General features: G+C 41.8%; 1 protein-coding gene across 24 annotated transcripts in view; it reads right to left on the bottom strand.

The window, feature by feature from the left end:
• The window catches only part of TSPAN4 (tetraspanin 4), a 488,885-nt gene that overhangs the window by 85,936 nt on the left and 379,330 nt on the right, over positions 1 to 23,619 (bottom strand). For 19 of the 24 annotated variants that reach the window (XM_069803556.1, XM_069803562.1, XM_069803561.1 and 16 more), the window contains one exon: positions 4,922 to 5,113. The exons of the other annotated variants lie outside the window; for them this stretch is intronic. In XM_069803556.1, coding sequence (XP_069659657.1) covers positions 4,922 to 4,984 — 63 coding nt within the window. In that variant the 5' untranslated portion in view covers positions 4,985 to 5,113. The remainder of the gene's footprint in view (positions 1 to 4,921; positions 5,114 to 23,619) is intronic. 24 annotated transcript variants of the gene reach the window in all.

Below are 23,619 nucleotides of genomic sequence, written 5' to 3'. Positions count from 1 at the left end.
GATTATATGCACTAGGATATATACTTATTTTAAGAAATGCTAGTTGCTCTCATTTCTCTAGGGGAATCTAATGATGGAAAAGTTTATCTTCTTTCACATTGTAGCTGGAGCAAATAAGAATCATTGCAAATATCCATTCTTTGTTCACTGAGATCTTAGAATGACAGCTGCACAACCCACCCCATCTGCGTATTTTTGCAGAACACATAGGATGGTTGAGGTTTCCTTTTAAATTTTTTTTTCACACTCTGTTTTAGATTTTCATATTATTCTATTCCTCTGAATGCAGAGAGATAGGAATGGGCCTGTTTCTTAAGAGATTAGTGAGGCATTGTCCTGGCTATACATTGCTACTGAATAAAGAATATCTGCCAGCTCCTTAGCTGGTGGACACCAGGTAAGTCCTTTCAAGTCAGTAACACTGTGAAGCTTTAGGCTAAACACTCTATTCAGAGACTTAACGTGGATCATTCCTGACTGTTGCACACAGCTATGCAAAAATCTCATTTACAAATGAAACTTTACTTCTACTTTCGACCTCCTTTCTCCACCTGTCCTCTGCTACTTAAAACACTTCATCTGTCCTCCTTTCTTTCAAAAGTCATTGGCAAATGCCAGAGGTAAGCAATTATTATCATTTACACCTAACATCACAGCAGCCTAATACCAAAGAGCTTACAGGTTTGCTCTGACAACCCAGTACAAATGTCATATGGGGAGAACACAAAGACACAGGATCAGAGTCTCATCTGCTCTGCAACCTAGTGTATGAAATATAAATAGATTGAAATGTCTCTTTGACACTGCTCATTTCTCATTCACTCAGGCAGACTCCTTAGGAAGTCTCATGCCTTATCACATCATTGAACAGTAGCATTATTCATAAGGCAAGACCATACACAAACATCCTGCTGTGTCTAACACCACATAAAATTCTGCTCCTCCAATGCAGGTGGGTTGAGCTAGTAGTTCTTCCTGCCCTGCTCCCTCCCAGTCCATTTTAGGATCCCAGTGGTGCTCCATGCCTCCTGCAATATCTCCAATGTCTTTCTCCAAACCACCCATCCCAGTAACAGCAGCACATCCTCCCAACTACATCCTTCCCCAACTTGTAAGTGCCTTTCCTCTTTCTTATGCTTTTAGAAAGCAGAACAAGAGGTGCTCCTGTTGCAGGGGCAATTTTTCTCTCCAGTCCTTGCAGGTCTAAAGACTACCATCAAACTATCATTAGGATGGGGTGCACTACAGGAGATAACAGCAAGTAGAGGTCCAAACTGTTCTTGGTTAAACCAGGTGTGTCCCTGTGGTCTGTATGTTTATAATGCCGTTAAGTGTCTTCAAGGAGATCTTAAGGGTGCAAATTCAGAGCAGGAGGTGACAGGAATACAGTACAGGCAGAGCATCTGGAGAATCAGATGACATTCACATCATCTTTATTACTGTCTGTGGTCATAATTAACATCACAGACTTTCTCTCACACTGTACTGAGCAGAGGAAAGGGGGGTTGTCAGTGAAACCTGCTACTCAGAGATACACAGACAGCAATGTTCTGCTCAGTGGAGCAATGTTTGATCTCATATATGCAGGTTATAACTTGAGTATCTGCCATCCCACCACAATAGCATCCCTGGGTACTCCTCTGGCTTGGTTTATTCCACTTTCTTTTCTTTTTGTCCATTTCAAGCCTCACTTTCTCAAATTATTGCATACAGACTACTGAAACATGCAAGGGACACAACATCCTAGCTTTTACTTCTTGCTTTCATTTTAGTACTCTGTTAATAGCTTTTCATTGCTTTTAAGCCCACCACAAACCTGTTTCAAGTGCCAGCAGAGTTTGTCTAAATCCTGTCCATCCCAGTTTCCTAAGTTTGTTTAGCACTTGCCTCTTTATTGGACTAGTGCTGGGGCTGGCCAAATATCAGGACGTGTGGGCAAATTAAGAGAATCAAATACATTATCCAGTGAGTAGTGCTAACAGAATATACTACCCATATAATCAAATAGTCTCCATCAACCCAACTTAAACACCTGTGCGGCCAGACTTCAGTTTCTCTGTCTGTGTACTATCAAAGCTCCTATTTCCAAATGGAAGAAAAAGTTAGGAAAACTTAGCTAAACCAAACGCTACACAAAAAGATATGGTAGTGACATCACACATGAGCAAGACCACTTATTCCATGAGTTGCTGTCACATTTGTGGTAATACCTTCTGGAGACATAAGTTACAGGAATTCAGTTCAAAAAGCAATCTTATCTACTACCAGGAACAAAGCCAGAGGTTAAGTGGTGGCCTGGGAAACACAGAAAGGAATGTAAGGACTTGATCCTTCCATGACTATTAAACATAGTATGTGTCATATACCCACAAGGTCACCAATGCTTAGTAGCTTTCCCTTTACAACTTAGATGGTAAATCCTATCACCTCCCAGCTGCAACAAAACAGTCCTCTTAAAAAGCAGTAGAGAAGGGGCATTCTCAGGGATGTTTAACAAAAAACAGAGATATTTTGGGAAGAGATTATTTTCATTTTGGCAGAACACAATGTTGGGAACACCTGTGAAATAGCAAAAGGATGAAGAAAGGTAGCAACCACACACCCTAAGAACAGTCTTGGTTTGATATTCAGCAAGTTCTTTCATTCAAGCATTTATTTTGCTACCTACGTTACCTAGAAAAATAGGAGCTAGCCAAAACCAAATGCCCCAGCCCTGAACTTAAAAGCACTATTTCAAACAGTAGTCAAATTGAACCAGCAATTGGGGAAAGGAAGACTAAGAACAAACCTACATGATAAGGCTTTGCTCCCAGAAACAGAAGCTCCTACCACCATCCCTTCCCCTTCCAAAAGATGGACTCAACAGAAGAACTCAAAAGAGCTCAAAAATCTCACTGGTATTTAATGAGGGTAAGTAAGTACCGATGTACATTGTGGGAAGTTACTCTAGACTAAACAAAAAGTGAATTCAATGTAGACTAAAGAAACTGTATTTCAACCCTCTATAGTTGGGCTTGTTCAGAATTAAAGTAGCTGTAATCAGCTCTAACATAACTCAATTTTGAAGAAAACTGAGTAAAACAGAGGCCGTGCTGAATAGCTACAGTACACAAAGGTAAGGACAGGCAGAGTGAAATTCTGGTACCAAATCAGATCAAGCTTCTCGTTTCACCCATGCAAAGACTTCCTAAATGAATTTGGATTCCTTTGCATACTTAACTTGATCCACCAAGTACAGTCCTTATGTCATGCACCAAAGGGCATTAGATTCTGAGTATTGTGCAGTATGTGTTAGGAGGAGCAGTACCCGCAAACATTTGCATCTCGCTAAGAGGATGCCCATCTAGGGTTGGCTGAGTACATTCACCCTAGCTGCAGCAATAATGGCTGATCAAGGGAGACTTTGCCCTTGCCAAAAGGAGTGATGAGGGCCAACAAACCATGTGAGATTAAAGGGTGAAACTCTTCCAGTACTGAGGACTTACTGCCAGATCCTGACCTGATCCTGAGACATAAGAAGACACTGCTCATTGCTGGTCACACCTGAGCTAGGACTTTAATCAAAAAAGTACAAAATAGGTGATTAATTTTGCACATATAAGCTATACCATTAGACTCAGCACCCTGTGGACTCCTGCTGCATTGGCATTGAAGCTGTAATCCAGTAACTACATCTGGCTGGCCAGACACTTCCTCCACAAAGTGGGTATTTATAAGACTGTTAAAATTGTCAAGGACTTTCAGCCTCAGATTCTGACTTCAGCCTTCCCAGTGTAAACTTTGACTCACAAAATTGCCTTAATTTCAATTTATGTTGTTCGTTTTAGTCTCAAACCACCTACCTGCCACATAAATAGCCCTTACTAATCTACACTGACTAGTCCTGACTTTTACTAGTTAAAAATCAGCAGAAACGACTGATTAAGGCAGGCATCTGGAAAGAGTCCTCTACTGAGGCTTGGAAACTCACAGTCACTTAAAGATTTTTAGAGGGTGAATTTTTCTTGGGGGCTATATGCCTCAACTCATTCTGCAGTTCCCAGGGGAGCAAAATGAATATGTGAAGCACAGTGAGGAACAGCCTTTTACAAAGGAATCACCAGCTCACCAAACTAAACACCAGCTTCACTTCACTCTGAGGTTTGCCTAACCACACAGTGAAGTCCTGGACTTGAGCAGCAGGATCACCTCACTTTCTCGTCTTCAGCTGAACAAGACCCAAAATATACATTAACACCAACTACAGCAAGCACTCACTACTCGTAAAGTCCAGCTTTGAGTGGCATCAACTTACATTTTGATAAAATACGCCAGGGATGTGGCTTAAGCTTCTGTTAACTCATGGACAGCTGGCACCTTATTATCTTTGATTTCACAGCAGTCTCCTTGTGCTGGCACCTTTGCTTCCTGGCATCTCAGCCTTTTGAGACTAAATGATTGGCAAAACCAGCATTGCCAAATCTGAAGGACTTCATTTCCAATTTAAATAAAAATCAACCTCTTTATAATGTTTCACGCCTACACTGATCTTTCTACCCAGGACTTCAGATCATCAGTCCTGCCACGGTAGACATTTGGAGTAGATAGCTATGAAAGCAGAGTAAAAAATAATTCAAGGGTACACTGCAAAAGATGTCTTCACAAACATCACCCTCTTCTCCGAAGAGTTCAGGGAAACCCACACCACCAACAACCATTCCCTTCTTGCAGGTCTTACCCTCCAAGGACAGGTTAAAAGCATGGTCAGGAATGATCTAGCAGCTCCTTAGAGCTATCAAAGACTGATTCAAACATCACTCACATCTCATAAATGTCAAGTGGGCAACTTCTGTTGAAATACAGGACACTGTAACATGCATTGGAATAGCACTAGCACCGTAAGACAGCAAACACTGCAACGGCATAGCGGCTTAATACTCACACTCAGCAGGAGGCACTTGTTTTCTTTGATGGCACCTATGCAGCCCACGAAGCCAATGATCATGACAAATGTCCCTGTGACGATCAGTAGGTTGGCAGCTGAAAGGGACGGGAAAGAAGAGGAGAGGGTGGCAAAGTTCCCTTGGGTAACAGCCAGCCAGATGCCTACTCCAAGGATTCCACAGCCTCCCAACTGGGAAAATAAAGAGAAACAAAGAAACTCAGTTATTATATCCAAGCAACCCCAGATATTAATCCGTATCAATATGGCAGCAGTAGAACGGCTCTGTTGGGGTAAACCCAGCAGTCACACTTAGTAAGAAATGATCTCTCCCTACAGCACTTTCAGTAGGGAAAACAGAGAAAGAAGAAAGAAAATAAAAATTACAGAGGAGGAACTCATCAGTAAGATGTAACACTCAAGAAAAAGACCCAGATTTCCTAAATCCAAGACACAACTTCAAATATCAGGTCTCTTTCTCTCTAGTGAAAAAGTAGGAACTGAAAAAAGGAGAAATTCCCAAAGATTCAGATCTCAAAAGGATTGAAAAAAATCCATATCCTATTTAGGTGCCCCAGAGAGCTGCCCAGAATGGCTGAAGCACTTTTGATCCCCTGTTCTTCCCATCCCAATACACTATCTCCCATCCCTGGCACATGCTATACACAACTCTTGCCAGAGCATCCCCTGGTAGGACACCTCACACCTCTTCTTAGATAGTTCCTGTCCAAGGTCTAGCCTCCATTGGAAACAAGAGAGCATTTAGACTGTAAGGGGGCCAGAGAAAGAGGGAGAAACCTCCTGTAACATTAAAAAACCCAAACAGATGTTTACTCTTAATATGGCCACTGCTTTGGTAATTAAATCCTCAGAAAAGGACTTGGCTGGCTTAGGAAAAGGTTGAGAGGGGAACAGTCGTACAGGCTCCCCAGGCACGTGAGCAAGGAGAAGGGAGGATGCCAATGCAGGCAACAGCCACCACAAAACCATAACATTTACAATTATTATATACACAAGAAACTTTTAAAAACCACAAACATTTATAAGCACACTATTTATAATTCCGAGAAAGCCTGCAGAATTGTAACAATCTGAGTAAAGCTGAGAAATTAAATAGAACTAAACCAAAGGGGATTTTGCATTATTATACAGTCACGCAGCAGAGCATCACTTAGGTTTCTTTCTTTACGGCTCTCCCTTTAAAATAACCAATTTTTATTGAGTTTTATAATTGCACTTTATTATCCAAATCAATTAAAGGCTAGGAAAGAAATCATGTTCATAGAGTAGTAAGCCAGACATAGAGGCATATCAATTAAATGTCTGCATAAAGTGGATGAACATAAGGCAGCTCATGAACCAGGGAAGAAAAGACAGAACTAATCCTGGGGCAGAGCTAAGCCTCAGAAATGAAACACAGAAAAGAAATACAAAAGCCAAAGCAATTTCTTAAGCTAATTGCTAAGGTTGCCTCTTCATGCCACTGAATTCCCCCTCAATAAGGGACAATAAAGGCAGCTGTGTCTCAAGGCAGGACTCCTCACCCCAGTTGTAAACTGGTCTATTTTATTCAGAACTAAGGAGCCAAACTATACCTCATATATTGTTCATATATTGTAATGTACCTCAGCTGCATCAACCTGCGTGTCTCCACTGAGAGAAGGCAGACTCCAGGACACAGGGGCTCAAATCATCTCATTCAGCAGCCTTTTCATATATAGGCATCCCATATCACTGTATTCACCCTTTCGCAAAGTACCTTCTACGAGCACCACGGAGGGACAGTCCATGCCCTGACCACATACACTGGAAATACCTCTCCTCTATGCTCACTTACAGACCATGGTCTTTAGCATGGTTGAAAAGGATTGAAGAATAAACAGGGGAGAGGAGGGGGAGGAATAGTTGGAGAAGGTAACCTATAGAAAATCATTTAGGGTAACTGAGGGGATATAAACAAAAGCTATCAACATGGCCCAAGGAAAAAAAATGGAAAAAAAATTAGGAATAAATTCCCTAAAATGGGAATAAAACTCTGAAGGTCTACTGGACTACAGAACAGCATCAAAGGAGAGGTGGCAGACACCAAAGTTAAAACCAAACTGGTCAGAGCACTGAAATACAGTCAGGAATAGCACTAAACTGGCTGAGGAATGGGATGGAAAGCACAACTACGCTTCTGCCTCAAAATCAGCCTTGGAGCCACATGCACAGTGAGGCCACACAAATGGCCCAATTAAGCCTAACGAAGGCAGATGCCCAGCAGCAGCAGGGGCCTCACCTTACAATATATTTAGCTATTATTGTCAGTTCTTTGTTCTGAAGCAATTCAACAGCACCAATAAGAGGCAGCTTATTTCATCACCTTTTGTGCTCCCTGCATTGCTACACTGCTTTGAGTGACACTGACGCCTACAACTATCATTTGTATTATGTGAGGTGGGTCTTGCTGAGGACGCTGCTGTGTTCGGTAAAGGCAAGACCTGCTTGCCTGCTCTTCCATAGCCCATTCAATTCTTTATGATGTACAATGCATAATGCTTGAGACGTTGCTGCCCTTAGGACATTTGATTCCAGTGCCTTCTTCCTCCAAAGTCATTATTGTCTGCGGAAACTAGGAATTCACCAGCAGCCCAAAACATCACAAAACCAGGAGACGGTTCATGCAAAATGCCATGACTGTGGCTGTACCCTTTTAGATCAGGGCTGAATATTTCAGGTCAGTTGGTCAGCAGGAGTATCTCACTACATTGCCCTTGATTCAGAGATACTCTAATATACATCAGACTGTCTAGCAGCTCATTATCTTCCTATTTTTGAAGAGATAACGCACAGCTCTTTCTTACGTTGATTAACCAAACCCTGAAATGCACAAAGGGATCCTCTGACCATTAAACCGTCTGGCTCAGACTGGATTTCACAAAGTGCTGCTTAGGAAATGTCAGCACACACTACTGAGGGCTGCTTCACCTTAGTTCAGCCTTGTTCCTTTTCCCACACCAGAACGTCCCCTCCTGGTCCTTGAATAAAGTCACTAAGCTGCCACACCAGGCCCTGGGAAACAGAGGCTGCCCTTAACTCTAGACTAAACTGCTCTTTAAAGCCCCCTTTCCGCAAAGGAGTGACACACACCTGTAAGTCTCTGTCCAATGAGCATAACACTCAAACACCTGGTTAAGGAAATGCTTAAGGCAACCAAGACCCACCAAGCCACAGGAGCCTTTCCAATGACAGCAAAATATTTTCTGTTCCCAAACATTCAAAGAGCTCGCTCCCCGCTCTCTATTCTGAACTAAACAGCAGCCTAATTCCCAGTCTAAGATTCAGGGATCAGAGGGATCATTTTTATTTATTCTGGATCAGAGAAAACTGTTGTAGTTGGTTCTATGCTGCCTGTCTGTTTTGATTTCTTCATCTTGGTATCTAAGGAGCTGTTACGTTATGGATAATTTTATTTAGTTATTTATGATATTCCCTTTCCTCCACTTTTTCTCTCCCTACCCCATCCCCAATCCCCAGTCCTTGTTTTTGCTAAACAGGCAGAAGGAGCATGATGAGATGATAAGTCTTGACAGCTTTCAGGGCTTGCTGAGATGTGAAATTAAACAAACCCAAAACCATTAACAGAGCTATTCTTGACATTTGGGGGCTTCCATGCAAACAGTGAAGCTGCATGGTTAAAAGAGAAAACACTAAACCAAAAAGATTATCAAGAAGTCTACAGCTTGCACCTGATCTATTGGCAGCCAAACAGGAGTCTGTATTGACTCCATGTCATCAGTGCAGGGTTGACTTTTTTTTAACAAACAAACAAACAAACAAACAAATCCCCCTCAAAGATGTCAGGCTACTGACAACAGCTTTTTTTTTTTTTTTTTAATTCCCTTGTGAAATGTTTAACACATTATTTGCCTAATTGTTCAGGATAATCCACTCTCTTGCAAGCAAGGCAGCTCATGGCAAAATATGAAACAAAATGCAGCTTCCTCTAACATTATTTTTTTCCCAATGAAAGTTGCATTTTTTTGGTAAAATCTTTTATTCTAAGGACAAAACAGTGTGACACAAGGAAGGACAGTGTCATAGCCCTAAGACTTAGGAGATCTGAGTTAAGCATCTGTTCTAGGACAGACCTCAGTGTAAATCTTGAATAGGCTGTTTAGTATGTCTGTGCCTGAATTGCAAAATCATGTGTACAAAGACACGAGTAGTGGGTTCTTTGCAAGCCCTGGACTTTGCAATTGGCTGTTGAAGGAGCAGTTTATTCTGCTCAGGACAAATTGCTCATAAGCATTTATTCAGCAGAGTCAAGCAGTAAAGCAGGTGGCTTACTCTAAAAGCATAGATTCAGTCTGCCTCTCCTTCCCCAAGAGATACACAGACACATGTATGCTCACTCTCTTGGCAGAAAAGCTGCCTCCGGAATTAGATCCTCCAAATTGTTCTAATGGGCTAGAAAATAAATTATTCAGACTTTAGTGCATACATTTAGAATTGATCTTACAGTATGGTAAACAAAGTAATCCCAAACAGCCCCTGATATATGCAAGTTGTTGGAGAAAATTCTTCTGAAGTTACAGCTATGGACTTAAAATACTACAGGAGAAATTGCCTCATTGTTCATGCTACTGGTGTTGGTGTCTTTAAGTGGTTTTTTTATTGGTTTTATTACATGGAAAATGCATCTAATCAAGGCTTCTCATATTGTATCTGATTAGGATCTACTCATCATACTTCCTCTTTTAGATAAAAAAAAATTTGCTCCTGTATTAAAAAATACACTGATTAACAGAATCCAAGTGGGAAGTACGACCAGTTGTTTTGTAGTTAAACTAACTCACTTGGAGGGTTTTTCCTCCCCCAGTCTCCACATATTTAAACTAGAAGGGCTTTCTCAATCCCACTTGCTATCCAGTTACTCTTGAGTGAACATGCTTCCCACGCTAGCTAAAGAGTAAGAGTATACAATGGAAAAATCAACATCAAAGTATTAACAGTAGTGATGTGAACATTATACAGCAAATGTTCTTGTAATGTAAGGCATACTTAAATTACTGTTCCTTTCAGCTAGACACATAGAGGAGGTGGAAATGGAATATGTATATACATTGACAGGATCAAATGAATCAAGAATCTTACATGGAAAAAGCAGAAGCGTGTGTGCTAATGCAGGGACCACAGCACTCTATACAAGCCCATGCAAACAACCTGTCGGTGTAGCTGCTGCCTATCTTGGAGGAAGGAGTGGCCACTTCTGGAAAACCCCTTCAAGCCAGCAGTTTATGGCCATTAAACTACCAAAGACCTCGTAGACATCCATCTGCACCACACCACCACTACCGACAGCCAGTACACAGGATGACTGAATTTGTAGATGGTGTCCCACCACATAGCTCATGTGACATATACCAGTAGTATCACCTCAGTGTAGCACAAGCTGCATTTCCTTCGCTAGTAAGAGGTCTGAAATTTAACAAACATGGGATGGTATGTGGAAATTTAACAAATAAAGGATGGTATAAAATTTAATCCCTTTGTGCCTCTGATTTTAGAAAGTAAAATGGAGTAGTAAATGGGGAACTGAAGCATATTTCTACCCTTAGCGTATTGAGACTCTAGAGCTCTGCATTGCTGAATTGAAGGGTATGCACAAGCCAAAATGGCCATAATCTGAGCTGTGTCTTTTTAGCAACAATTTAAAAAGAACTAGGAAAAAATACTTTAAAAAAAGATCGGTTAGTAGGGACCATATTCCTGGGAGCGAAGAGACTGGAACAGTAGCAGTCAATAAACGCCAACATGGGATGGGAAAGGTAGAGGATCATCATTAATTTTTCTTGTGATAAAAAAACCTGGAGGTTATTTTGTCTGCAGGTTGAAAAAGCAAGTACTTTCTCACAAAACATTTAATTAAATTCTGGAATTCATTGCCACAGAGATTTGTGGATGTCAAAATATAAGCAGGTTCAAAAAGGGATTACACAAATTAAAGGAGGGCAATGTATCCTAGAATTTATTAAAAATTATATTTTGCATGCAGCCCTTGCAGGGGAAGACCTTAAACCATTAACTGGAGCAGCTGGTAAAACTGTCCTGTGTTAGCTCTCCTTTTTTCTTATATTCTCTCTAAGCATCCCTGAGCGACCATGACCAAAAATAGGGTACTCAGATTAAACTTTTTCAACATTATGTGCATTTGTATGTTCTCCTTACTTCACCCTCTTCCCCTCCCTATTTTTAATGATGTTCACTTACAGTTTGAATTTGATTTTTTTTTTGCTTGCTTGCTTTGCTTGGCATCAGAGACAGGGTTATAGATACAGACAACAATCAAAGAGTTAAGTCCCTGTTTCTCCTTACCTACATGGCATACTCTTGGTATTGTATCAATGAAAACATAGATTATATCAAACCAAAATTTAAAGATCTGTTCATTCACCAGATTCAGAAAGAAATTAAAAATCTTTCTCTCCCTCAGATCCATTGGACCTATAAAAGCTGTATTTCTTTTCCAGTAGGATATCCAGTAGGATAGGGCATACGGATCCTATCCAGACTCTTCTATCCCAGCCTTAGCAAATCTGGAGTAAGACCTGCTAATCTCTACACTCCCAGTCCACTAGATTTTTTGCAATTTGATATAGAATAGTTGCAGGAAAATCCTAGAACTTATGCCCACATGTAGCAGACTCATGTGTTGGTGCAATCAATAGCTACACTAGAAACAACACAGAGCTTATGCTATAGTACATTAAAAAAAAAAATAATTAAATTATCTAACTGTATTTCTGAAGCAGAATAAGGATACCTCCACTTCAGCTCTTCATATACATGCACTTCCTTCTCTGTAGGGCTGTTTTCTGATCTTGCAGCCATGGCCCAGGTTTTTAGTATTGCTTATGGAATTTGGGCAGCTGCCAGCAAATTCTCAGCTGTCATCACTCCAGAGCACTTGAGCTGTCTTATAATTTGCATCAAAAAAAAATCAATGAGAACTGGGCTTACAGATCCTCTAGATCATCGTAAAAAGTCTCCCTGATTTCCCACTCTAGGGACTAAGCAGCCTTTTAAAGCTTGGCTGAATGCTAGCATGTCCTTTCCACCCCATACTCCATCCACACATCTTTAGCACCTTGATTGTCAGGCTGGCTGAGTCAGCACAGTCCCCTGAAGAAATCTTTTCAAAGAAGCATAAATAACAGCATAAAAGTCTCCAATCTATCAAGTCTTGGGATAGACCTCAAGTCTGTTGAGACATGGGATTTCAACAGTAGGGAACATCACAAGGTTTGTACAGAAAGAAAAAAAAAAAAAAAAAAGAAAAGAAAGAGAAAGAGAAAGCCCAAGCCTGCAGTCTGCAAAGCCTCTCTACAGAACGGAACAACTCAGGAAATCCTTTCCTAATCTAATTCAGAGAGGGTCTCAGTTGCATTGCTTCTCAGACAGACACATCCAGTCTCAACTCCTAACCAGTGCTAGCTCCACCCAGTAGACAGACATTATCCCCCATAAATTACACAGTGCAAATAGATGCTGCTCTACTCCCAGACTTGACGCTTTCTTTTAGAACAACATCTACTCACTGTGGTATATTCTCTCAAGCAAAAATTTTATTTTCTTCTGGTGTCATTTAATTCCACTGTTGAACTCTTTCACTAGTATCTCTATGACTTACAGGAAGATGCTTTAAAAGAGCACAACTGAGTAAAGCATGAAGCATTTCAAATGCCAATCTCTTCAGCTCTGCATATAAGCAGTTAAAAATTAAAAGCTCTGTGGAACTAGTTGTTTGGCCTTGCATCCCATATTGTTTTATTTTGCTTAAAAATTCGTTTCAAATACAAAAATCTCACCTTACAATATGGGTCATCATGTACATGAGCAGCAGCCAAACACCTCCAAGAGCTGCAGACCTACATTCCCTACTGGTGTCAACCAACATGACTGATCAGTCACCACCCTGATCAACAACAGCCAAGGATCTGGCCTGAATGTCATACTAGACAACTTCTTATGAATTGATTAAACTGATGTCTGCCTCTCCTTTACAAGCCACTGTCTTGTCAGTGGTGCAACACAGTGTATAGCGCTCAATATGATTTCGTACAAGTACACGTGATGCGCCACCTTCCACAGGCCTGAACTTGATATCTTGCATGACAGGCAAGCAACTGTTACACAAACACAGGTAGCTGAGGGCTACAATCCTAACTCATGTTCTGCCTGCCAGCATGATATTCTGGGATTCATACCCTCGCTGCCCTCTAACTGCACTGTAGTCATCACAGGTTCGAAGAAACACATTTCAATAGCTTGTGTTGTTGCTTTCCTTTTAGACACTTCTCTCTTATAAATAGGCTTTGTTTTAGGATATTCCATCCAGTGTGTGAGCCTGACAAATACCAAGAACGTTTTTATCAAGCTTAGAATGTCTACAGACAGGACTTTGGAGCTCAAGGTGGGCAAAGAAACATCACAAGAAGGGCATTCATTTTCATAGTGTCAATAATAGAAACATACAAAACGCTGCTTTTTCAGTTACCCTGGTGAGGATTGAGCCTCAAGAGCTTAAGCCTTAAGAAATTCATTATTCTTCCCCAGCTGAGTTCTACCACTAAATTGCTGTCTCATACAACTAAAGTAAATTTGGGGACAATTGAAGACGTCAAAAGACAGAGTATCATGCTGACACCCTGCTAATGGAGAAGTAAATAAAAAGTCATTCAGTTAATCCCTGCTGTTTTATGAGTAGCATTCTCCTATGTACTTGCTCCTCTAAATCATAGTTATCTATCAACTACAGTTACAAAAGAACAGAACTGCAACAGTTATGAGTTAATACACCCAATCTAAAAGTGATGTTTTCCATTCATGGGCTCAAAATTCATTGAAACACTTAGAACACATGCTCAGTCGCATCCTTATCCAGCAAAGCATTTAAAGCATGTGCTTAACTGCCACTGACTTTAATTAGTCACTTCTGTAGTACACTTAATTGCCCCATACTGCAAAGTCATATCACTGAGGATGCAAAAACTTGCAGAAATAGAGCAGGTGAGGATGACTTATTAAGGCAGCATTGCTGATAAAAGATTAAACTTCATCACAAAATATTAACAAATGGTGATTATCAGTGCCACAAGCAGCTAATTTGGAAATTTGCCTGAACTCTAATACAGATTAAGGATTATGAGTAAAGTACTGAGTTAATGACAAGTCACTGAAACGCAGAGCAAATGCATGAATTAGAAGAGGGAAAGGGATGAATACACAACAATGAACAGAACACGTCTCTTTTCAGGTTCTAGTTTTAACTGCTGCCAAAATAGAAGTGTTAAAGCTTTTAAATCTGCTCCTCAAATGTAATTTCTAAATCCACCTGGGATGACTGTAATGAAATCAATACAGTTGTAAAGAAGAATACATGCATGAGATCTGGAATCAGAATCCATTAAATGAAGTTAAATCTTTTAAAAAAAGAAGCAGAAATGGAAGAAAACTGGGTGTGCTCTGGAGTCCCTGTTCTATCCCATACGTAAAACAGTACAGAACTTATTTAAATTACTTTGTAGCATAAACTGGCAAAAGACCCGATCTGGAGATCTAGATGCAATTTTACTCACCTGTTGTCAGGTACATTAGCGCCAAATACTGGAAACAATATAAACAAATAAAATGGTGAAGTTTGGTCTTTTATACAACACAAAACCTGTGATTTCTGTAAAGGAGACTGTTGTCAGAGAATTTTACCTAAACCTTTTGGTGAGGTGCTGAGAGAAACTGGGGATAATGAGCATCAAATCGTGACTCCAGAGGCCACAGCTCAGTTCCCTGGTTTACCACAGATTTCTTGCACTGGATAAAATCCAGATTATTTGGTGTCTTCAGTGCTTTTCTCTCCCCTAGAGGCATTAGATGGGCTTAGAGTAAGAGGTAGTGAAATAGTATGATAGGGGTCACATAAAAAGCGAAGATAAATAAACAGGTTTCTTAAGGAGTACAAATATGACAGAGATGGTCTTTCTATTTCATATTACTCAAAAAGTTTTTAAAACATGTGCTAACAGGCACAGTCTGCAGAAAAAGAAAATGAAAAACATTTTTATATTGCATGTTTAATCCATCCATAGAGGTATGTAGATAGCACAAGGTTGGTTGCTATAGAAACGTCCATAGTGAATATAGATACTATAGTTGAAATGCAAAATTAGTTGTGTATCTAAAAAAGAAAATTGCTGATACTGTGAAAAAAGAAAGCCAGCTAAAGCTGATATCCTCCCTCACAAAAGCTTTCAAAAAATAAGAGTCTATACTATATAAACCAATATTTGATTAAATAGTCTGAACAAAGAATCTCCTGCAATGCACCCTGGCAGAAGCTGAACTTAGTTCTGGAAGTTGAGTCAGATCATAAAACGAGTCTCTGGTTTCAGTCCTGGAATGAGGGGGCAGGTGGCTTTTACTTATGTGTTTGGCTCTTTACATCTCAAGCCTGATTTTAAGAGCATCCTTCCCCCAGGTCCCAATTTGTGCTGATTCCACTGTGATTGTGGTTAATTTTCCTGATGGAGATCTTTTCAAAGAGAAATAGGTTTTCTTTGCAAATGTACGGTGTACACGATAAGAACAGGTGTTCTCCAATTCCTCCAGTAGCAATGCAGCTATGCCGCATTCTCCGCTCCCATTCATCTTTCTGAAGTTCACTCAGCAGCCAGTAACAGTGTCAACAGGATATATAGGGTCACCATCAAATACTGCTCTCCCACCTACCAGCTGACCTCAGAGGGCTGGAGGTAAGGGCCAGTGGGAACACCAGCAATACAGCACTCCCTTCCCTCGCTCCCGTCACAGATACCGTGCCTGCAACCTGCTCTCTCTGACCAGGTGCTGGCAACACCTGAGGACAGACAAATCTTCCGTATCACAGCAAGTCCCTTCCCACTATTCTCTAAGTCCGTCCCCAAAAAGCGCAGGACTCTCGGGCCGATTCCTGGCATGCCCAACTCTCTCCTTGAGGAGCTCAAGCCCTGCTCAGGAATCAAGCCCATCCCCAGCAGGGACAGGAAGGTTTGGGGAAGCAGCAGGACTTTTACACAATATCCCAGCTCCTAGAAAGCTGTGGGACATGACTCCAGTGCAACCTTCCTATGTGAATGAGTCACAGGCATGAAAACCTTCTAATTACCTTCTAATTATCAAGAGGCTTCTTCACAGTTATGCTTCCAGTAAAGCTAAAGACACATTCCAGTCCATATCATAACAACACTACTGCATCAATCAATGGAAGTAACATAAGGTGTGAGGTTAGTGTTGGGAATAAAATGAACTAAGCAAACAACTGGAGTACAAGGTGAGGGTGCTGAGACCTCACAAATAAAAGAAAATTGTGCAACGAAAGACTGTTTCAGATCACTCCAACACAATTTCCCACCCTCTCCTTTCATCTTTATTTTCCCTCCCCACTGCCAGCCTCTCTGCCACATTTCACAATGAAAACCTATTACTCTCTAGGATGCAACTTAACCACTTGACTGCCATAGGAGCTCACATGCAAAATGAACACTCGCTGTCTTAATATTCTTTCCTGTATTAAAACAAACCAATACGAACCAAAGCCAACTGGGGCATCCAAGATGGAAACGCAAACACAGCTCCATGGAGGACAGCTAAGCATACCAGCAATAGCAACACTAATGATGAAATGGGAAATACATTAAGATGTAGCGAGACCTTCCTTTTCTGAGGTTTAGCTTTCCATGGAGATGGAGAGAAAACCCAAACTTGTACACCACAACTGACTTTTAACAAGAAGCCTTTTTTAAACAGTCCCATCAATAAGCAGCTGACACGGTTGTTGGAATGGTTTCTAAGACATTCAGTACCGATCCCCTGATCAATAACAGACTTGTGAGCAATAATCACACCCTAATAACAAGCAGCCTCACATCACAAAACTCATTTTCTTTTACTGAACACCATCAGAAAGCTGAGCAAAACACATTCTGAATCTTTTATGGATTCTTTTTAATGGATTGTTAATAATATTTGTACAGGCAAACAAAGTATTTACTACCATTGCAATTGCCTAACAATACCATGTAAGCAGTCCCTTGTAACAAAACCAGCATTATGACTGGAACAGCATCTCTCACTTCAATAGTTCAAATGCCTTGTCAAGAAAACTATTCTAATTCGGTGAGAGTACAAGAGAAAGTAAAGATTATTCCCTTGTTTTAAGTTAGCAATTTTTAATGATTGTTTATTTGTATTAGGCTTTGCTATGCAATAGCACATCTGAGGCTTTTCTGCACTCTTACTAGTTCTATTTATATACAATTGCCTGTATCCCAAGCCACTTCCAAGCATGGGCAGTATGCCCTCAGTAATGAATGCCACCTCAAATAATCTTTTCTTCTGCACTAGTTATCCCCAAAGGAAACACTACAGTCCTTTCTTACCACCAACCAAATATCTGCTGTGGAAGCATTTCAGGTGCTTTTGAATAAAAGCATTTAGTTAAACAGATCTGTGATCAGCAGCTTCAGTGCAATGCACAGATAGGAGAGCCCTCAGAATCCCTTGCTTTTACATTTTATTTTGCTTTTTCTGTTTCAGGGATCTGCAGAAATGAGCGCAAATACCATGAAGTAAAAACGAGTATAAGTATTCCCACCAGGACTGTCCAAACAACGAGCTTACACTAAGGGTTACCTACAAGTACCTCTCTGGTCATGTAAGTACTGTTGAAACTTATGAACTGCAGAAGATTTCTGGACTAAACTCTATCTTCTTTTGTCAAATACTACAGGATACAACATAGAAAGACTGCAAGTATTTCTTCTATCTTCAGGTCTGTACAACCAGCTTTTAGACATCTAGGGTGGGATTCAGGTCGCCTAACTTTAGATGTCAATGCTATTAGTGGTGTCTAGAAATCAATGTGGCTCATCATAGTCCAAGCCTGCCTTTGGTCGGCTGAATAGCTCCCTAGACACCATTAATGGCATTGACCAGAATTTCCCTGACTGCAACAGTAACCCAGATGCCTAGAGTTAGGGCAACCTGGATCCCAGCTCAAATCCATCTGCCCAGACTCTCCTTCCTTTGTCACTGGAAAGAAACAGGCATCTCCAAAGGTCACTCCAGCCTATGCTAGAATGTGCATCCAGGACAAATCACCCTTTGGGAAACCTACTCTATGCAGTGACTGCAGGGTAGCTGGAGCAAACCGCATAGACTTAAAACATAAAATACCTCCCTCACCCTCTGACCTAAAAGACAGAAAAGATGATTCTCTCTCCAAACGTCAGGTCATGAAACTTCACAATCTTCCCTGAGGTAATTTGGAAATTAACTCATCTACCCTTATTAATTAAAATTACATATTGCTTTTTTCCTTTCTCATGATATAAACATGCTATCACATAGATATTAAAACCCCATGCGTGTGCAAATACACACAGACAGCCTGAAGAATCAAATTATCTCAGTTTAGCAAGTCCCTTCCAGTCAATGCTCATAGAAAGCATTCAGCTCCACTTAGATTCTTGCACTGCCCATTACGTGTATTGGTTAGTAGCTCTTAATAAAGGAGTATAACTGACACGAATTCATTGCTTTTTATTACTTTGCCCCCTCACGTTATAAATTCATGAAACAGTTGTAGTTTATTGTATTTTTATGTTTGTCAGTTTTATTTACACACTGTTTCTTGCCATTAGAAGGGAAAATGCTCTTGGGTTTCTGCAGGTCCTCGATCATTCTATGCTGGGGCCTGAAATAAGATGGAAACAAAGACTTCTAGCTCATCTAAAAATAAACCATCATCTCAAATGCTTTTTCAGCACAACCTTCCGTCATAAAGCACTGCTACATAAATATGGCTTTATAAATTACATATCTTAAGTCTTTGCATGCTCACAGCAGTTTACCAATAAATGTTCTGCAATACGTGCTAAAAAAACCAGACGTAAAATCATTGTCAGTGATGATAAATGATTACAGCTTAATAACAGTCAAGCTGACAAAGCTGAAATGTCCACAGGGTGTATTGCAATTCAAATGCCACAGGTGGAAAAATAAAAAGCTTTTAAATATAAATGTTACAGCCTTCAGCAAAGAGAGAAAATCTAGAGAACAGCCTCATGACACCAGGCTGCGTACTAATTCTAGGATGTCCCCCAAAACAAGATGGTGGAATTTAACGCAAATTTAATAGGCAAGAGAATACATGAGCTTCAGGGCAGAGACTGTTGCAATGCGCGTGTGCTGGATGGGACAGGTCTGACTAGAGAATACAATCAGAGACAGACATGGGAGTGGGATAGAAGAGGAAGTCAAACATTGAGAAGCATAACTTAAACCAAACAAGAACAAGAGGATATTTTGGATAGTGAACCATATTCTTGGGTTAACTACAAAATTAGCTTCTCTGGGTAGGAAGGTGGAAGGTGGCAATGGGACTCTCAGTATGAAATCTCTCAGTTAAGTTCAGGCTAAAAATCCTATTTGTGAATCAAGAGAAAAGTCTTATTTAATAGCTCATCATGATGCCACTTACAGTCTGCAGCTGTACTGTAGAGAACCTGCTCATAACTAATGACCCATAGCCACTTAAAGCTAAATGACTGATTTCAAATTGTAAACGAGCAGCTCAGTAACAAGAAAACGTCTCAAGATGATTTCAGCAGTCTCCATTCCCATTCCATTAACCATTTAACAGGCAAAACACAATCAAAGGGACAGAAAGCTCTTGTCATCGGAGCCTGCCTTTAACAGCTTGTCTTCAGACAATGAAGTGAATCCTCATGAGGCATTCACTTCAGTACCTTTTCTGGCATTTCAGTCCCAGCATGGTCTCTCTCTCTGCCAATGGCAAGTGAGCTTTGTCTATCAAGTAACAGCAATGCTTGGTGGTTAGTCTAGAACAATGAGATCTTACCTGGCACGTGGCACATCTCAAGAACTTTTCTACCGCAATGGACTTTTGCCAGGACAAAAACAACAACAAAAAAGCATCCAATTTTCAGTCCACCTCCTCTCTTTCCCACAGCTCTTTAAGAGTGTGACTGGCCATTAAGAAGATGCTCTCTCCCAAGAGAGAAAGACAGGTATCAAAAGTACACGGCTGAAATATTGCAAGAGAGGAAAGCATAGCAGCGTGAATGAAGAGTCCTCAAATGAAAGTGGAAAGATAAAGCGGAGAAACATGTAGGAAAATCCTTTGAGTAAATAGCCTACTCTCCTTAACTAGTTCCCTCCAGACTCAGTGATCTGGATGACTGTTCCTTCTCCATCCTTGACCTTCATCCTGAGATACATTATCTCAGCAATTTTTGTTATTCTGCCAGAGCTCTGCATTCATCCCTAATTTGAAGACTGTGTTCACTGAACAAAATCTCCTTTCTACTTAATGACTGCAGCCTCCGATTTGCTTATGGAGGGGGAATGAAAGAATTGATGGGGGAAGGGGATACCAACAGGACTGCAATATGTAAGCTGAGGGTTGGCATGGCATTGCCAGAGGGTGTCAATCCTAGTGGGAACATTTGCACTGCTCCTGGGAGCACGGAGGGCTCAGGAGCGTATCTGAAATGCTTGTACACCAACACACGCAGTATGAGAAACAAATAGGATGAACTGGAAGTGTTGGTCAGCTTCCAGAGCTACAATATCATTGGTATTAGTGAGGCTTGGTGGAACAAGTCCCACAGTTGGAGTGCAGGGATGGAGGGCTACAGACTGTTCAGGATGGATAGGCAGGGCAGGTGAGGTGGAGGTGTCACACTATATGTGAGGGAGAGGTTTGATTGTACAGCCCTTACAGTTAGTGATGATGTCGTTGAGAGCCTCTGGGTAAGGACTAAGGGGATGGAAAACAAAAGAGATGTTGTAGTGAGTGTCTACTACTGATCACCTAGACAGCAGGTAAGCACCAATTACTTATTCTATAGGCAATTAGGAGAAATTTCTGGATCAGTAGCCCTGGTTCTTATAGGTGGTTTCAACTTCCCAGACATCAGCTGGGAACATCATACTGCTGTGACAAGCAGATCTTGGAAAGTCTTCAAGTTTGTAGGAGGTAACTTCTTGTCACAGGTACGCAGTGAGCCAACTAGGAAAGATGCCCTCCTAGACTTGCTGTTTGTGAATAGAGCAGGACTTGTGGGGGATGTGAAGGTAGGCAGCTGTCTTGGCCACAGTGATCATGAAATGGTGAGTTAATATGCTATGAAGAGATCTCGAAGTCATCCTTCAACTTAACTTGCACAGCCTCCGAGACAGACAGACCTGCTAACAGTCTTCTTATCTATCTCATCCACATAACAACTGTTGGTGAAGATATATTCTCTACACAGCTGCTGACAAGCATGCTGCTTGCTCTCTCTTCGGGTTCAGGTACGTTAACTCTGAGTGACCATCTATGGGATGCATGGTCTTATTTTTCAAGTACCTCTCTTCCCATCTGTCCTGGGTTCAGCTGGGATAGAGTTAATTTTTACAGGAACCTGGGAGGTGGGGGGCATAGCCGGGGCAGCTGACCTGAACTGGCCCAGGAGCTATTCCATACCATGTGACATCATGCTCAGTATATAAATGGGGAGCGGGCCAGGGGGTGGTCTCGACTTTCGGTGGGGGAAGTGGCGGAGTGTCGGGTCCCGGGTGGTGAGCAGTTGCACTGTGCAGCACTCTTTTTGTATACTCTTTCATTAGTACCCTCGTTGTTGTTGTAATTTCTTTGTGTTGTTCCAGTAAACTGCCCTTATCTCAACCCTCGAGGTTCCAGGTTTTTTTCCTTTTCTCTCCTCTGTCTCCCCCCTATCCCACCGGAGGGGGGCGGGAGGAGTGAGCGAGCGGCCGCGTGGTCCTTCGTTACCGGCTGGGCTGGAACCACAACAGTCCTTTTTGGCACCCAACGTGGGGCACGAACGGTTGAGATAACGACAGATCTGGCCAGAGCATGTTGAAACAGATTTGTCATACGCATTTCTTATACTAGATAAATAGATGTTAGTCACAATGTTGATTCAGCTGTTTACATGGTGGCGTTTTGTAAGTTCTTATATGCTCTATGTATCGCCTGTAGTTGCGTATCTCATCTCTGGGAGAGTGATTGGGATTATCATTTTGCTGTACTGGGCAATGTCGACTTGTGAAATGATTACATCACTGGTCATGAGGTTAAGCTGGTATCTGTATGAGGCAGTGATATCATTTCCATACTTTGGGCACCTTCTGTCGGATTTTATTGGTAATTACACCCAATCCATGGGGAAGTTAGGGGGGGATACTTCCCCCCGTCCGTTCGCCTCCCTTCTCTCCTTCCAACTAATTACAACAGCTTTTGAGAATTTTGAATATCCTTGGGATGCGCAAGCCAGTGTGCTGTTAGTGCTATGCCTCCTGAATATGTTTCAGGTCTTGTTTAGGGCTACAAAAAGGCTCTTTAAGAGTACCACCCAGAGATCTGCCCCAAAGCTGGATATTCATGGGTGGCACGGCATGTGGGAAGATATGGGCAGGTATCTAGCGAACTTCTCACCTTCAGTGACTTGGAAGTTCACTCCCGAACAACTACAGAACCCTCATGAAGTGGTAGAATATTTGAAAGAAAAATGCTGTGGCTATTCCAAAGACATACAACTTGCTGCACTGTGCTGGGCCCTGGCCAGTATCTACCAAACACTGCTTGATATTAGGCAGCACCCTCAGGGGGAAAAGGGGGAAAAGATGGAAAACAGGACAACATGCACCGCGGCTACCCCAACCCCGACAACAGACACCGTGGCTACCCCAACCCTGACAACAGACACCGTGGGTACTCCAACCCTGACAACAGACACCGTGGCTACCCCAACCCCAACAACAGGCACCGTGGCTACCCCAACCCTGACAACAGACACCATGGCTGCCCCTACCCCGACAACAAGCACCGTGGCTGCCCCTACCACGACAACAGGTACGTGGCTACCCCTAGCCCAGTGACAGATACTGCAGCTAAACCAGAGAACCAACCTGTGCCAGTATCAGTCGCCCCTGTACAGAAAAAGAAACACACAAAGAAATCAGTTCGCTTAGCAAGAGATGAAGATGAACCAGGGTCATCGCAAGAACAGGAGGAAGAGGCAGAACCTGAAATAATCACCCGATCTCTATCCCTGAGTGAGTTGCGTGACATGCGAAAAGATTTTCGCCGCCACCCGGGTGAGCACATTGTTACCTGGCTGCTCCGATGCTGGGACAATGGGGCTAGTAGTGTGGAATTAGAGGGTAAGGAAGCCAAGCAGTTGGGATCTCTGTCTAGGGGAGGGGGCATTGACAAGGCGATTGGGAGAAAAACACAAGTCCTCAGCCTCTGGAGGCGACTTCTGTTAGGTGTAAAGGAAAGATACCCCTTCAAGGATGAAGTTACATGTCACCAAGGCAAGTGGACCACCATGGAGAGAGGTATCCAGTACCTGAGGGAATTAGCCGTGCTGGAGGTGATTTATAATGATCCAGAAAATGCGCAGTCACCCACAGATCCAGATGAAGTCCAATGCACACAAGCGATGTGGCGGAAGTTTCTACGAAGTGCACCACCAACCTATGCCAGCTCATTGGCAGTAATGTCCTGGAAAGAGGGCTATGGACAAACGGTGGATGAATTGGCTTTCCAACTCCGGCAATACAAAGGAAGTCTCTCTTCCTCCCTACGG

The sequence above is a fragment of the Haliaeetus albicilla genome, chromosome 16 (genome assembly GCF_947461875.1).
Source record: "Haliaeetus albicilla chromosome 16, bHalAlb1.1, whole genome shotgun sequence".
Lineage (NCBI taxonomy): Eukaryota > Metazoa > Chordata > Aves > Accipitriformes > Accipitridae > Haliaeetus > Haliaeetus albicilla.
This window is presented reverse-complemented; position numbering and strand designations above follow the sequence as displayed.